This window comes from Pteropus vampyrus, unplaced genomic scaffold (assembly GCF_000151845.1).
Source record: "Pteropus vampyrus isolate Shadow unplaced genomic scaffold, Pvam_2.0 Scaffold88, whole genome shotgun sequence".
NCBI lineage: Eukaryota > Metazoa > Chordata > Mammalia > Chiroptera > Pteropodidae > Pteropus > Pteropus vampyrus.
Window position 1 is genome coordinate 4,911,425 of NW_011888869.1, and position 15,901 is coordinate 4,927,325.

A 15,901-nucleotide genomic window follows, 5' to 3' on the forward strand; every position below is an offset into this window, starting at 1 on the left:
TTGTTAGTTTGGTTTGGCGTAATCAAGTAAAAGAAGTGTTCATTATTTGAAAAGTAAATCTTTTCATAGGATGGCTGGATGGATAAAAAGACAAAACCCTTACATATGATGCCTACAAGAAACTGACTTCAGATCTAAAGATGCACACAGACTGAAAGTAAAAGGATAGAAAAATATATTTCATGAAAATGGAAACAAACGAAAGCTTGGGTATAATATTTATACCAGACAAAATAGACTAAGACAAAGGCTATAACAAGAGACAAAGAAGAACTCAGTAATTCCACTTTTGGATATTTATCCAAAGAAACCCGAAACACTACTTCAAAAGGACATGTGCATCCATATGTTCATTGTGGCATTATTTACAATAGTCAAGATATGGAGGCAACCTGTGTGTCCATTAAAAGATGAATGGATAAAGAAGAGGTGGTACATATATACAATAAAATATTAACTCAGCCATAAAAAAAGAATGAAATCTTGTCATCTGCAACAGCACAGATGATGGATCTAGAGAGTATTGTGCTGAGTGAAGTAAGTCAGAGATAGCAAGTGTCATATAATTTCACTTATATGTGGAATCTAGAGAACAGGATGAACAAACAAAATAGGAATAAGCTGATAGATACAAAGAGCATGTTGATGGTTGCAGGATGGGGAAGACGGGGAATGGGTGAAGAGGGAGAGGATTAAGAGGGACAAATTGGTATTTACAAAACAGTCACAGGGATGTAGAGTATAGGATGGAGAATATAGTCAGTAGTAGTATAATAACTATGTATGATGTCAGATGGGTACTAGATTTATTGGGGTGATCATGTCATAAGTTATATAAATGTCTAATAACTGTGTTGTAACCTGAAAGTAATATAATATTATAGGTCAACTATAATTGAAATTTAAAAAAAAATATTTAAAAAATAAAACAATACTTGTTGTCAGAGTGAGAAATGGTAGGTTTTTATCTAAGGGAGTGTGTTTAGGTTGGATGGATGAGGGAAGGCATTTATTTGATAATTTTAATACCTCATTTTTACTTAAATTCAATACATTTATCATTATATAGTTTAAAAATTGAATAAAATTTCATGATAACTTTGTTATTAATTTTTACTCCCTTCAAAAAAGAAAAGTCTTTTTATAAAGCAGTAAGAAAATTCTCTTTTCAAGAGTGGTTCTTGAATTATCTTCACAAAAAGCAACATCATTTCAAAACAAAGCACAGAGTAAAGGGTCACGTGCAAGATCTAACTTGAAAGGTCTTTGAATATATATTCTTGGATCAAGAGAAGCATAATGACATCTGCCTTTGATTATAGTTACATGAACAAATTCAAATTCTAGAGCCGTACTTAAAGCATTTCAACATACACAATGATAATATTATGTCCTTGGAATATGGCACATGGTGGTTATTTTTAACATAATTATATATGTCTGACTGGTCGTCTTTGAAATAAATTATTAAAAAGAAGACATTCATGGCAAAATCAAAATTTTTAATGGTTTAAGTCATTTCTCTTAAAAAATTCAAAATAAACTATTTGAATAAAGGTTTCTGTTTGTTTCACAATCAGTCGAACTAACTTTACAGAAACTGGTTTAGTTGCTAAAATGTTTAGTTTGTACCTCTGTACTATTAAATATTAATAAGAATGAGAAAATGAGGGATTTTTGATATGTTTAAGAAAATATTAGGAGAATACTAATGTAGGAAAAAAAATAATTAGTATGCATCTGTTTTCACAGTAGTCCTGGCTTCCTAATCTCCAGGAATGAAATCCTGTACAGATACGATCAATTTTACTTTGTGTTGTTTCGCTCCATTTTGCAGATTGTTTTAAATTTTACCACGATGGACTTATACAAAAGTAGTTTGTGCTGGTATGACTACATTGAAGTAAGAGATGGGTACTGGAGGAAATCGGCTCTCCTCGGTAAGAGATTATTCACATCCTATGTGGCTATGCATATTGTCTGCCAGTTAAAAGACAATCAACTCTTTTAAGAGTCATCTTAGAGTTAAAATTTATGTGACCAACGTTTTAATTTTCATTATACTTTTTAAAACCACAGCAAAAATACAGACAGATAGATACATAGATTGATTTAAATTAGCTAAAATTATGAGGTAGTACTCAGCTCTGAACATGATTTAGAACAGCTTTCACATGCATTATGCTTATAGTGTTCACTCATCACGAATTATAGTTTTAATGAGAAAACCAGATAAACTGTATATGTGTTGTTTTGTTTGCTAAGGCGTAGAATGTGAGCTGTTAAGTATGCGTTTGGTATCGGGCTTCTAATGCCAAGTGTATCAGCTTGTACAGTTTTGCTTCTCAGAGAGTTGTTTTTTTTGTGTGTGTGTGGCCGAGAAGAGACATTTGTAGTTTGTGTCTTAAGTTGTAGCTCAGATTTGGTGCTCATGAAAGCCTGCCCAACATTTAACCACAGACCACACCATTAACTTGCATGAGGCACTTTACTGTTGCCCTCTGTTTTACTTAAAGGTGAGAGCTGTTGTGAGCATGTCCACATCCATCCTATACTGATTTTTTTTTATTGCAACTTTTTCTTTATTCTTAGAAGTAGCTTTGCTCAATTGTGTTTATGTGCCATACAGATCTTTTTTCTTACCATCTAAAACCTGCTGAATGGGCACTGTTGTACTAACAGTGACAGCAGCCTTAGGAAGTCCAAGAAACCTGTTGAAATGTTTAAAACTAAGGGAAAAAAATGAAAATTTGAACTAATTTTGATAAGTCAGGATGAGGAAAACATTGTCTTGAATATTTAGTTTCTTAGCCTAGATAAAGCTATTTGTGAAATATGTGTATTTGCTCCAAAGAAAACATTTCATTAAACTCGTATTGAAGAATTGACTCTAAAGCTGAAATTTTGGAGAACATTTTTTTTAGAGCCCCACCAGCATTACATGCTGCGGTTTATGAGGGTCCTCCAGACTGCTTAAGTCTGATCAGAGTTTTTATATGGATGGCTTTCTCGATTTTCTCTAAAACCATGCTGCTTAAAAGTGTAACTATCAGACTGGCAGCATCAGATTCACTTGGAAGGTTGTTAAAATGTAGAATTTCAGGTCCTACTCCACCCCTTATGAATTAGAGACTGTATTTTAACAGACACCCTGCCAATTCATATGCACATTACAGTTTAACAAACACTGCTCTCTTTTGCATGCCCGTAATTTACTTCGCCAGTTAGGAAGATAGTTCTTCACCTGTTAGCTGTTAGTATGAATTTGTTTTTTGCTGACTGCCACATACTAAAACTAGGTATGACATCATTGCCAGGGGCACACAAAAATGGATGACACTGAATTATCATTTGTAGAATTATTTCATGTGCATTGTCATATTTAACCATTTCATCATCATATGGAAGTTTAGAGCACAATAGCAGATATACAGTGAGCAATAAATATTTGAGGAAGGTCGAGAGAAGAAAGAAGGAATAACAGGAATCGTTACATTCATTTGATATTCTACTTGCCTATGGTTACACAATTAGAAAAAATCTGAACTCATATTTAAGTCTTCTGATAATATTTGCCGTCCTGCCACATCACAGATGATAGCTTTATGGATGAAATGGAATGTATGCAATAACGTAAGATACTTGGAGCAACATGTAGATTTCCCTGTCGTTGAACCTGGCTAGACAAAGAACTCCACTTTGAGCTGAGACACATCCTTAACCAAGCTACTCCCCTCCTAATGATCAGAGTGACAGTTTAAACCAGTTTCTCAGGATCACTTGTATTTTTCTCTGTTCTTCATAGAATAATATTTCCCACCTTGATTTATCATGTGACCTTTTACAAATATATCTTTTGATTCTACAGATAACGATACTGACATCAGATGGTTAATTTGAGGATGATACATTTTCATATTTTATACATAGAGACGAAGGGATTGTTTTTATTTATCTACCTTTATTAGGTAACTATAAGGCATAGTTATGGCTCTAGTTACTAAGAATAGGGATAGGAACCGAATCAGGTTTTATATATATGTAATTTGTAGCAAATGTGGAAAGCAATTAGAGTATAGAATCATATTTAGGAGTTTTTCTTTATTCTTCGATTTCTTTTAGGTAGATTCTGTGGGGACAAATTGCCTGAAGTTCTTACCTCTACAGACAGCAGAATGTGGATCGAGTTTCGCAGCAGCAGTAATTGGGTAGGAAAAGGCTTTGCAGCTCTCTATGAAGGTAAGTCACGCTGAGCTTTAGAGATGACTTCCTCTTAGACCTCTTAACAGAAATATCCTTTCTCTCAAAAAGCTGAGAGAAACAAATACAAATTTATTAGAATGATATTGTAACTGTATTTTAATTATGAAGTTTTCTAAATCTGTATTACAATATTCACAAGGATGATTTAATAAAATTACTCAATAATTTAATTTGCAAGAACACTAATTGAAAAAAAGTAATAAATAAATAAAATAAATTGTGAGAAAAACTTTATTCTAGTACCAGTGATATAGTAACATATAAATGTACTCAGGGATGTGGGGAAAAAATGGCACAGGAGTTCTTAAACGTCCATTGTTTTTTCATGATAGTATTAAAATATTATGAAGAAACTGTCATTTTCCTTAGTACTGAATTTGTGTCTATTTGGTGCCTGTACTCTTGAAATGCTCGGTTATAGGAAACTGCACAACAAGCAATTGTGCACATTTCTGGAGCATGCTTTGTCTAAAGGAGAGGGTCAGCATTCAAGGAAGAATTTACTAGGCGCTTTGTTCCATGCTTCTCTAAAACAATAAATTGGCATTGTACTTCCTGGCTTTAAAAAGGGTTTCCTTCTTGCCGGGTTGTGGGTGGAGGGTACCCTTCTTGCTCCTGCTTCTGCCAGCACAGAAATTTAGGAAATTTAGAAGAGAGAAAATTTCTGCTTCCTTTAAACTTTTAAGTAAATGGAAGCATTTGTTTCAAAGACTAACTGTATGGCAGTGAAAAGGATTATTTTGATGGAGCACAGATGTTGAGCGCATGATGCTAGCCCGCTGCCAGAGGCCCAGGGTTCTGTGGAGCTTCTCCCCTAAGCAGCTAGTTTACCTGAGGTCAAAAAACAAAAACAAAAACAAAAACAAACAAACAAAAACATACCTGAAAGAACCAGCTCAGGGAATCACAGAACAAACTCATAACAGACTAAATTTACAAAACCTCTAGAAGTTGTTAAAAGTTTTTAAAAAATGCTTTTTGAGGGGAAAGATGTGAATTAAGTGGATTAAAAATCATATATTTCTGTTCTGACTAGTATCTAATATTTATAGTTAGGTGGCTGAGTTTTCTTTTTCTTTTTTTTTTCTTACCATCTAAATATTTACAACAGTATAACAAGCCAACTTTGATTTTTATAACCTGGTCTTTATGGGCTCAGCTACAGGTTATCTTCGAAGAAAATGAAAATGAAATGGCGTGTCTAGATTTGTTTATTTATTTTTGCTTTCCTCAGCGATCTGTGGAGGTGAGATACGTAAAAATGAAGGACAGATTCAGTCTCCTAATTACCCCGATGACTACAGACCGATGAAAGAATGTGTGTGGAAAATAACAGTGTCAGAAGACTACTATGTCGGATTGACCTTTCAGGCCTTTGAGGTAAAGTCTTTTAGGCAACCTTCATGGAGCGTATGCTCCATAAATGACAGTGGCATTTAAGGGGCTCCTCATTAAATAAGCAAAGAACCAGAGAATCAGCTTTTTAATCAGCCAAGAAGCAAAGGATGGCCTATAAAATGTGACATCAAGAGCAAAAGCATATTTTTTTTTCTTCTTTCCTCTTGTTGCAGGCATTTTCAAGAAGATTAAAGTGAGTTTACATTATCTGTGTTATTTGAATTAGATTGTTTGAAGTACTGACAATAGTTTCTTTTGACAAATGCACAGGCTTGTTTCACAAGACTGCTTGAAGGGCCCATTAAATAATAGAACTTTTATTTCTCTTCTAAACTAAGAGGTTAAAAGGTAGACTGTCTTTTTTGTTATTGGACTACATTCATTTTTAACATTATACAGAAAATTGTTTATATCAGAAATAGAGATTTAAGTGTTTTTAGGAGCTCTCGACTACACCAAAAATATTTATTGGGGAAGAAATCACCACTGACATTGCGTTATTAGATGAGGGCAGAATAAACCAAAGGCCAGACAGAATTCTAGAGTGAAGTCTGGGTCCCAAAATGCCAAGCTGGCTAATGAGTCATTTTTGTGGGGGTTGGGGCAACTGAGCTCGGAATAGAAGCCAAGAGATGAAGGGGATTTGTCAGGAACTCCAAAGTATGTTTACATCAAAGAATTAGTCTAGAAAGGGAGAGGTGAAGTGAAGTGGGAAGAAAGGATGAGGTGGCGGTGGCAGTTCTAGGCAGAGGTTAGAGATCCAGATGCCATACTGGAGATGATTTCTTCACTGATTAGATTATTTCTTCACTGTCCAAGCAATCAGAAGGCAGTAGAGAACCACATCCACTGCCAGCCAGGGTGAACTGCCACTGAGTGCGGTGACTGTGGTGGTATCTGTGTCCCCATAGCGAAAGCACCACGGGAACCCAGGCATTACTTACGCATAAGCCCAGGGAATCTTACACCCCACACCTTCACTGTATAATATGTTTTTTGGTACTTGTCTCTACCCCTTTACATGTACCATTTAATTTCCAAGATATAGTTTTCATTATCATGAAAAAAAGATCTTTTCTGTTGTGATCATGATGTTGATGCTCTTGATCGTTTTGCATTTTTGGAAACGTTGGTTCTCAGATTGTTTGATTCATATTTGAAAATTTTGTTATTTTAATGGATCAATAAGATTGCAACAGACCACTTTATTCTTAACAGTAAACTAAAATTCCAACGGACCACTTTATTCTTAACAGTAAACTAAAATCGAATAGGATCTGCTATTTAGACAAAAACAACTGTTTTATTGAAAAATTATCTACTTAATGAGCTTATTACTTGTATTTTATGATACTGCAAGAATTAAGTGTTGAACTGTCTTTTACTATATAATCCAGTGTTTTATGGAACTCTATTACAGAACTGATGTCAGAGAATGCATTCATGCCACACATCTAAAAACTAAATGCAGTTTCTGAGGTGCAGAGATTGTTGGCTCAGTTGATTTTCAGTTGTTTTTTTTTTTTTTTTTGATATATCAATATAGTACCAATGATGTTCTTTAAAAAGGAGATAGTACTAAAGACAAACAGGAAAGATTTACATCTCAGGCACTTAGAACCATGCCTGACATGGAATAGTCACTTAATAAATACTTGTTGATTGAGTGAATGAATAAATTATTACGAAGCTTTGAGACTGAGGAAAAGTCATGTCGTAGTTTGGCTCACAGTACATTTTATTATCTCTGGTTTCCTGTCCTTTCTTCATTTTGCATTATTTCCTTTTTTTTTTTTCTTTATTCATTTATATACTGGACATATTTGAATGTCTAATAGGCCTCTCATCTTTAAATGACTAAAATCAAACCTTTGATTGTCTTGTCATCCTCACTAACCCAGTCTTCTTCAGTCTTCCTTATTTTGGTATTTACTATTTCATTATGGCAATATTTATTCAAGGAGTATCCCTAATTCTACTTTTTCTCTTAAATCCTGGGGTCAGTCCATTGGCATATTTCATTTATTCTGTCTTCAAAACACGTCCCATACGTGATCACTTTATACCTACTTTCTGGGCGCCACTCAGTTCCCACCACCGCCCCTTCTCTGGGAATTTGGTGAGAGACCCACATCTCTACTCTAGCCCTGTATATCCTGATCTCCACACAACAGCCAGAATGATACTTTCACAATGTAAATTAGATTATAATACCACTTTGCTTAAATTATATCAGTGGTTTCCATCACCTCCTTAAAAAGTCCGCTCCTGGTAACTCTAAAATATTTTCTTACCTGCAATTTCTTTAAACCATTATTCTGTTTTATTTTAGTTCATTGCACTTACATCTACTGGAGTTTCTGTTATGGATCTGTTTGTTTACATGGTTATTATCTATCTCACTGGATATGATCATCAAACAGTGGGGATCTTACCTGTCTTATTGATCACTGGATCTCCTGCTCCACTAGATGAATGATTAATATTTGATAATGGGAGGGATAGATGGATGGGTAGATTATATTTGAGTGTGTGTGAGTGCAAGATGATCGGTGGGTGGAAATTAATATATCCTTTCTTTATCAAAGGTATGCACATTTCCATATAGAAAGAAACAAGCCATGGATAGGTAAAAAGGGTTTAGATTATAGAGGATCTGATATGTGATGTGGCTGAATTTAGAGTGGAGATTCTAGATTCTAAGAAATTCAGAGGTGACAAGGAATTTAGAGGTGTCCTAATGTACCATCCAAATCTTCTAGATAAGGATACTGAACTTAATGCCATTAACCTAGTGTCACACAAGTGAATGCTAACCCAGCATTGAAAGATCAATCTTCATTATTCACAGGTTCTGTATTTACAAACTCACCTACTCACTAAAATTCATTTGTAACCCCAAAATCAATACTCATGCTGCTTTCTGGGTCATTCTTGGACATGCATAGAGCAGCAAAATATTTGAATCATCTGATATGCACATTCCCAGCTGTCATGTGCCTTAAGGAGAAAATATATGTTAGATAAGCACTGTTCAAGCATGAGTTATAGTGTTTTGGGCTGTGAGTTCAGTATTAATGAATCAATGATATATATTATGGTGGCTCTAAACAGAAACAGACATAAAAGAAGGTCATGTATTGATTGCTTGACAAAATTTTGTGACCAGAAGTTCGCAAGAACCTAACCCTGTATTTCCCTGGGAGCAACGTATCCACTAATTCATTGTTTCCAGTGACTTTGTAGAACTTTAATTACTGTGAATATCGAGGATTGACTGTATATATTTTTTAATTTGTTCTAGTGGTCATTAGGTGGTTTATTTTATTTAGTCAGTTTATATCAATTTGTTTTTGTTTACATGATATATTTGTTTTTGTTTACATGACATATTTTCAATATACAGCTTATCCATTTTATATTGAAAATGTATAATTTTTAGAAAGTCCTCACCAGTCTTCAGTGTTTTGTTGTTTTGTCTGACAAAACAGTTTTTATTCACTGATATGTAAGTCTGCCTTTTTTCAAAAACTGTTTCTATTTTTGTAACTTTTTCATTTTCTTTGTTACTCTTTCCCTTTTCATATAAAAGGGCCCTTAAGGTAAACTTGTCCATCATTCTTGTTGAAATTTACTATAAAGAATTTATTAGCTGTCCATTATTCATACCTTTCTGTGAATTTATGTCATGACTCTACTTCTCCTAATGCTATCTCAATTTTAATGTAAGTATGGAAAGAAAATCTGAACAAATGCCTTTGTTAATGAATTTCAGAGATGTCTTTGAGCAGGAAAGGATACTATTGGGGAGTTATAGAATCCTGATACTTCTGTAATATATTCCCTTTGGGAAGCTTTGGTGCATTGCTTCATAAGGCCAATAGTGAAGTGAGTTTGTGCATGAATGTAGATCATATCTAAAATGACTTGGGAGAGCTTGTCTTCTGGTCAGCAGCAGTGCTATTTGTAAAGAAGCCTCTATACTGTTTTTACTTGAGCACTTTCAGTATCCAGAAACACAGAAGAGAAAAAGTTTGGAAGACTGAAAATGTTTATAGTAATAACTTCCAAGAAATGTCAATAAAGCAGAAACGAAGTGAAATAAACCCATATATTACTTATGTTTACAGTGAAATCCCACATACATTAATTTAAATTGGATTAAGTTTAAGGTGCTTGTCAACATTTCTACACACTCGTGTTTGGTTACACTTCCCTTATGAAAACCGTGGATGTTTAACGATCTTACCCATCGTTACTGCAAGCTGCAACATTCTATTTATAAAAATTTTTATCTCGGCACTTTGTGGATTGCTTGACTAAAAGTAATCCTTTAATTCCTTTAAGTATTTTATATTAGTTTAAGTAAAGTAGACTAGTCTTTGTGAATGAACTAAGAAGCCCAGGCAAGATCTTAATTAGTTTACATTTTTATGTTTGTCATATAATATTTTGGGATGTTTGGCTAAGAATATATATTGTTTAATGACTATAAGAGAGAATTAAGTAGCTCTTCAGAATTATGGTTTAGGTTATAATTCTACTCTGAAAGGGTAGCGTGTGTTCATTTAAATAAACTTGTCCAAGGTCACACAATTCATAATTGGCAGCACTGTGATTGAAACCAGCTCTGTGGCCTGTGCACTCTTGTGCCCAGGACCTGGTGGCAAAGAGAGAGAGGCACTGACATTCTCTCATAGCTTTCAATTCTTTCCCTTCATAACAATCTTCACTTGCACATTCGTGTTGTTTAATCAGCATATGTCTGTCAGTCAGGGACATGTCTATTTCATTCACTACTCTTTATACACTGTCAAGTGTGTATTATCTGGCCATAGTAGTTTTTCAATAAATATTTATTAAATGTATGAGTAGTTAAAAATAATTGTGTCATGCAGGAAAAAAAAAATCTGTGGCAATGTTTAAAAATCCGAGTCACATAAAAATAGATCTAACCTAGACTTATGATTTTAATTTTCATAGGTTGAGAATATTTATTTTCTTCTTGTCCTTTTTAGAACTGTAATGATCTATGTATTAATATTAATTAAAATTAAATAGTAATAATAAAATAATATTATTAAATGACAAAATGCTAAGGATCATAGCAATAAATTTTAAAAGAATGAGCTATTATTAAGCTTTTCTCCCTTTATTCAAAATTCTTTTTGTTGATAGCATTATTCCTTAGACTTTAATTAATTTATTTTTAGTGATAAATGCTAACTGATATTGTTTTCGTTATAGTCATACTTTGACATTTCCCCCAAAACAAAAAATAATGACATTAGCATTGTTCCAAGTGTATATAATTTTACATGATATTATCTATAAAACTTTAATCATTCATGCAGTTGATTGCATTAATTATATTTTGAAACTACATTCTAACAGTCATGGGACAGAGTATTTTTTATTATGGTAAAAGACATAAAATTTACCATCTTAACCATATTTAAGTGTATAATTCAGTAGCATTAAGTATATTCACATCGTTGTGCAGCCAATCTTCAGAACTCTTCATCTTGCAAAACTGAAACTCTACTCAATAAACAACTCCCCATTTCTTTCCTACTCCCAGCCCTTGGCAACCACCCTTCAAGTTTCTGTCTCTATGAATTTGTCTAGGTACTTCATGAAAGTGAAATCATATAACATTTGCCTTTTTGTGACTGGCTTATTTCACTTAGTGTAATATGCTCAAGTTTCTCCATGCTGTAGCACATGAAAGAATTTTCTTCATTTTGAGGCTGAATAATATTCCATCGTATATATATGCCACCTTTGTTTATCCATTCATCCATTGATGGATATTTATATTGCTTCTAGATTTTGGCTATTGTGACTAATGCTACATAAACGTGGATTTATAAATGTTTCTTTCAGACCCTGCTTTCAATTTTTTGAGTATGTACCTATAAATGAAGTTGCTGAATCACATAATTCTAATTTTTAATTTTTCAGAGAGCACAAAAGAGCTTTTTTTGAAACTATTATCGAGAAATTTTGGTGTTTTCAGAGCTTTTTACAAATAACTAGATATTGCAGTAGATGTTTTTGCAACATTATATTTATTTGGAAGTTTGTTTATAAAATGGAGGCACAGAGTACGAATGAGTCCTATGCCTGGGCATGGATCCTCCTTCCGGGGCTGGCTTTCCATCAGTGATTAGAGATTACTCACATGCAGTGACCATGAAGCTCTGCACTGGCTGGCGGTTTTAGAATGAGTCTGACCACCTTAGTTACCTTTAACTGATTTTAGTTCTTGATAAATAGCAATTACTCAGCTTTTTTATGCCTCCTCTCTAGCCTGCCAGTAAAGGCGTGAGCCCCTACTTAATAACTAAATGTAACAGTAATCCCTTCTGGCTGATCTTTCTGCTTGTTCTTTCTTTGTGTATTTGGATCTACTTCCAATATTATTTCAATACCAGTTTTCTAAAAATGTTCAGAGCTATCGCTTTCATTGTATTCTCTATGAACCTATTAGGTCTGTTTACATTACGATAAACTTGCCACATTTGTATATGGTTTATGCTCTGATTACCTTAAAGTCTGTAATAAATTAACATCATCATTATCAAAACAAATTTATTATATGTGTAATTATGCATGACCTTGCATTTAGGTCCCAGATCTATGAACTGTGTCCATGCTTTAATTTGAGAAGAAACTGCTTTTTCCTTTTTTTTTGTTTTTATAAATCATTGACTTTGGTGTTCTTTTTTTCATGGAGCTTAAGGTTCCTGGCATAGCATCAACGAACTTATACACTTTCTAGCTTCAACCATATTTATTTCTATCCATTCTGTATATTAATTAATGAAGTAATTGATATAGCTAGAGAAAGTGTTATGCAAATGACATAAATAAAATAATTCAAACTTTCCTTTGTGCTTACCATCATTCTCCTATGGAGATGTAGTCGAAGAGATATAATTATAATTAACACCAATACAGTAGATTCATAGCGCTGGCATTGCAATTAGAATTAATGCAATTAAACTGGAAAAATATGTAAACAGAAGTCACTGAGGTCACTGATAAGATATCTCAGATCGTTATGTGAATGGATAACGCATTTCTAAATATCATAAATTCTATATATGAGGCACATTTTATTTTCTAAGCAATTTGACAACTGTAGTATTTACTATGTGAGAATAGACTGTATGTTTCTATTGTATTTACTCTTAATACTATGTGGATAATATTTAATATGTAATTCATAAATAAGTACTGGTAGAATTAATCCTAAAGTTGTTATTGTTATGCAACTTACCCATGAAATATTTATCCTTTGTGTATTATACAAAATATTTAAACTGCAATTTTTGCTCAGTAACCACTAAGAATACTATACATTAAAATGTAAATTGATCTGTTGTATATCTATTAAAAGAGGAGTGAGCTTTATTTGCAGAGAAATATCCATTTTCCTATTTCTTTTTAATCACTGAAAAAATATAAAATTTTTGTTTTATTTGCAATAGTGTCTGTATTGTTTTTTTCCTTGTTAGTACTGTAATTTATAAAAGCAATAATCTCCTCAAAATAATAAATAAAAGCCCTTTTAAATTAACCTTATTTTTTTATTCTATTGTGGCTTCTAGAATGAGCCATTCTAATTTTATTTACGACAAGGAGCTTCTTTCTTCATTGTGTGTCCTCTCTTCCTTTCCTCTTCTAACTCATTTTTTTCTCTCTCTTCCAATATGATTCACTAGTCAGGGACTGTTCATTCCTTGATGCCCTAAGCGGGTGAGGATTGGATGGCTTGCTGAGACCTTTGGTTATTTTCCCTGCAGTTTTGTCACTAGTTCAGTATTGCTTATTCCTTCATCAAACCCTATACCTTGAGAGTTTTAGATATTATTTTATATATCCCCTTGACCAAAGAACAGTTTTTGGCCATCTGGAAATGGCCTCATATTTATAGAGAACTTTGAATTTGAAAGGATTATATTAAAGACTACGAGAAGAGAGCATACATATAGCTGGTCAGATCATCCTTGTCATCCCTGGTGACTAAGTTACTACTCACTCTCCCTTACCATCTTTCTATTTAAACAGTCACGGTCTAAAAAATGCGCTTTAAAAATAAGTTATTGGATTATGCTGAGTGAAATAAGTCAGAAAAAGATAAATACCCTATGATTTCACTGATATGCAGAATCTAAGGAACAGAAAGAACAAATGAATCAAAAACAGACCCATAAATAATAGGGAACAATTGGGTGACAGCCAGAGGGGAGGGGCTGGGGGGGGGCCGAGAGAAAGTAACGAAGGGTTAAAGAAGTACGAATTAGTAGCTGATAAATGGTCGCAGCATAGGGAATGCAATCAGCAGTAAGGTAATGGCTAGGTGAAGGGACAGAAGGAAGAGAGAGTAATCAGAGGGATCGTCTCCTAAATTGTATACCGATGTACTGTATACTTGAAACTAATGAAAAATTAGATATTATTTATATAAAATATTTTCCATTCATTCCCATAATCCCACACAAAAAGAGAATACATTTTTAAGAAAAAAATCTAGATTTATGAATCAGACTCAATGAGCCTGGTAGAGCTCCCTTCACTCCTTGTCCCCCAACTTCTCTCACCTCTTTTCTTGTTTCACTTTATGTTTTTCTGTAGAATTTACTACTTTCTAATATTTTACGATTTCATGATTTTTCCTGTTTATTGTACCTTTGCTCTCTACCCACCAGTAGCATCTAAACTCCGGGAGAGCAAGGTTCTGCTATTTTGCTGAATGACACATACCAAGCAGTGAGAAGAGTACCTAGCATAGAGTAGGCACTGACCTTTTGTTCAAGGAATGAGTTAATCCTGATAGTGAATGAGAAAAAGCAGCAAGTATAGTTCTTAGTTCTAACTAAATCTGTGCTTCAAAATTTATTTTTCTGTTTGTCCTTATGCTACCTAATTTGAAGACTATCGCTGTTAATATTTTGACAAATCAGGAAACAGATTCTTCAACCAACTATACCAGGAGTGAACATATTCACTGATGTTTGTTTTGTAACAGGGGAATTCCAGATATTAGTATATTGAACAATAAGTGACAGGATGTGACACTTTTCATGGTTTACTAGCTTCAAATATCTAATAAGCATTTCTAGCTTCAAATATCTAATAAATTCTGTATTAAGAATTCAGAGCTAGTGCCTATTTTCTACGAAAATATAAAAAGCAAGAATTTTACTTAGACACTGTCTCATAATTTTTAAAATAATTTGTAAATTTTGGCTCTGTTGCCTTTAAGAGTAATTCAGGGCAAAAGCATAGGTCCATGAATTTGCAGTTTTCCATAAAGTTTCATTGGCCAGTGTTCTGATCTAATATTTGCATTTAGTTGTTTAAGGAGGGAGACTGAGTTCTGCCAGCTAGTATGAATCGAGGGGAATGTGTTGAGGTACAAAGGTTGTCTAAATGAGCCACGGTACCCTGAGAAAGGGTCAGCCAGTGCTGATTCTGCAATACGGTTGTCTTTCTACATGCAGCTATGCTAACTGTGGGTAAGAAATTTCTTAGACTAGGAGGTAATGTAATCTCATATTATCAGATTTTCCTTCAAAAATATATTTATAACCTAAAACAGTCCAGTATTTGTCCATACAATTTGGACCTAGCTTCTCCATGAATAAAATAATGGTTTTCTTGATGAACTGTGAGCAATGTTTTTATAACTATATTGCTGAACAAATTTTACATAGCTTATAGCATAATCTGCCCTAGACTTTGAATAATAATTTTAAGTATGAGGTTGTTTGTTTTTTAATTTTCTAAAGAATCACAACTTGTATTTTAATTTTCTTTTAAAAGGTAGTTACTTCTGTTGATCTACATACATGTAGATGCCCTGTTCCACAGATTTCTTTTTAACCTCTCCCTGTCTACCAGAATATGTCATTTATTCATGGACAGTATAGATATTACCATGCACACATGCAAGAACTACTCATTTGATATAAGTAATTTGTTATATGACCATGTCAGAACTGTGACACAGAAAATACATAATAATCTTTCTATAGAAATTTTTTTATCTATTAATGAGATATATGTTCACATATTTTTACTCTTTAAGATTGAAAGGCATGACAACTGTGCCTATGACTATCTAGAAGTTCGAGATGGAGCCAATGAAAATAGCCCTTTGATAGGGCGTTTCTGTGGTTATGATAAACCTGAAGATATCAAATCTACCTCCAATACCTTGTGGATGAAG

At 33.6% G+C, this 15,901-nt stretch overlaps 1 protein-coding gene across 1 annotated transcript in view; it reads left to right on the forward strand.

Moving 5' to 3' along the window:
* TLL1 (tolloid like 1) overlaps positions 1-15,901 on the forward strand; it is a 171,693-nt gene that overhangs the window by 118,612 nt on the left and 37,180 nt on the right. Inside the window, exons 10-12 of the mRNA XM_011363716.2 lie at positions 1,838-1,940; positions 4,123-4,239; positions 5,498-5,643. Of these exons, the coding sequence (XP_011362018.1) occupies positions 1,838-1,940; positions 4,123-4,239; positions 5,498-5,643 (366 nt within the window). The remainder of the gene's footprint in view (positions 1-1,837; positions 1,941-4,122; positions 4,240-5,497; positions 5,644-15,901) is intronic.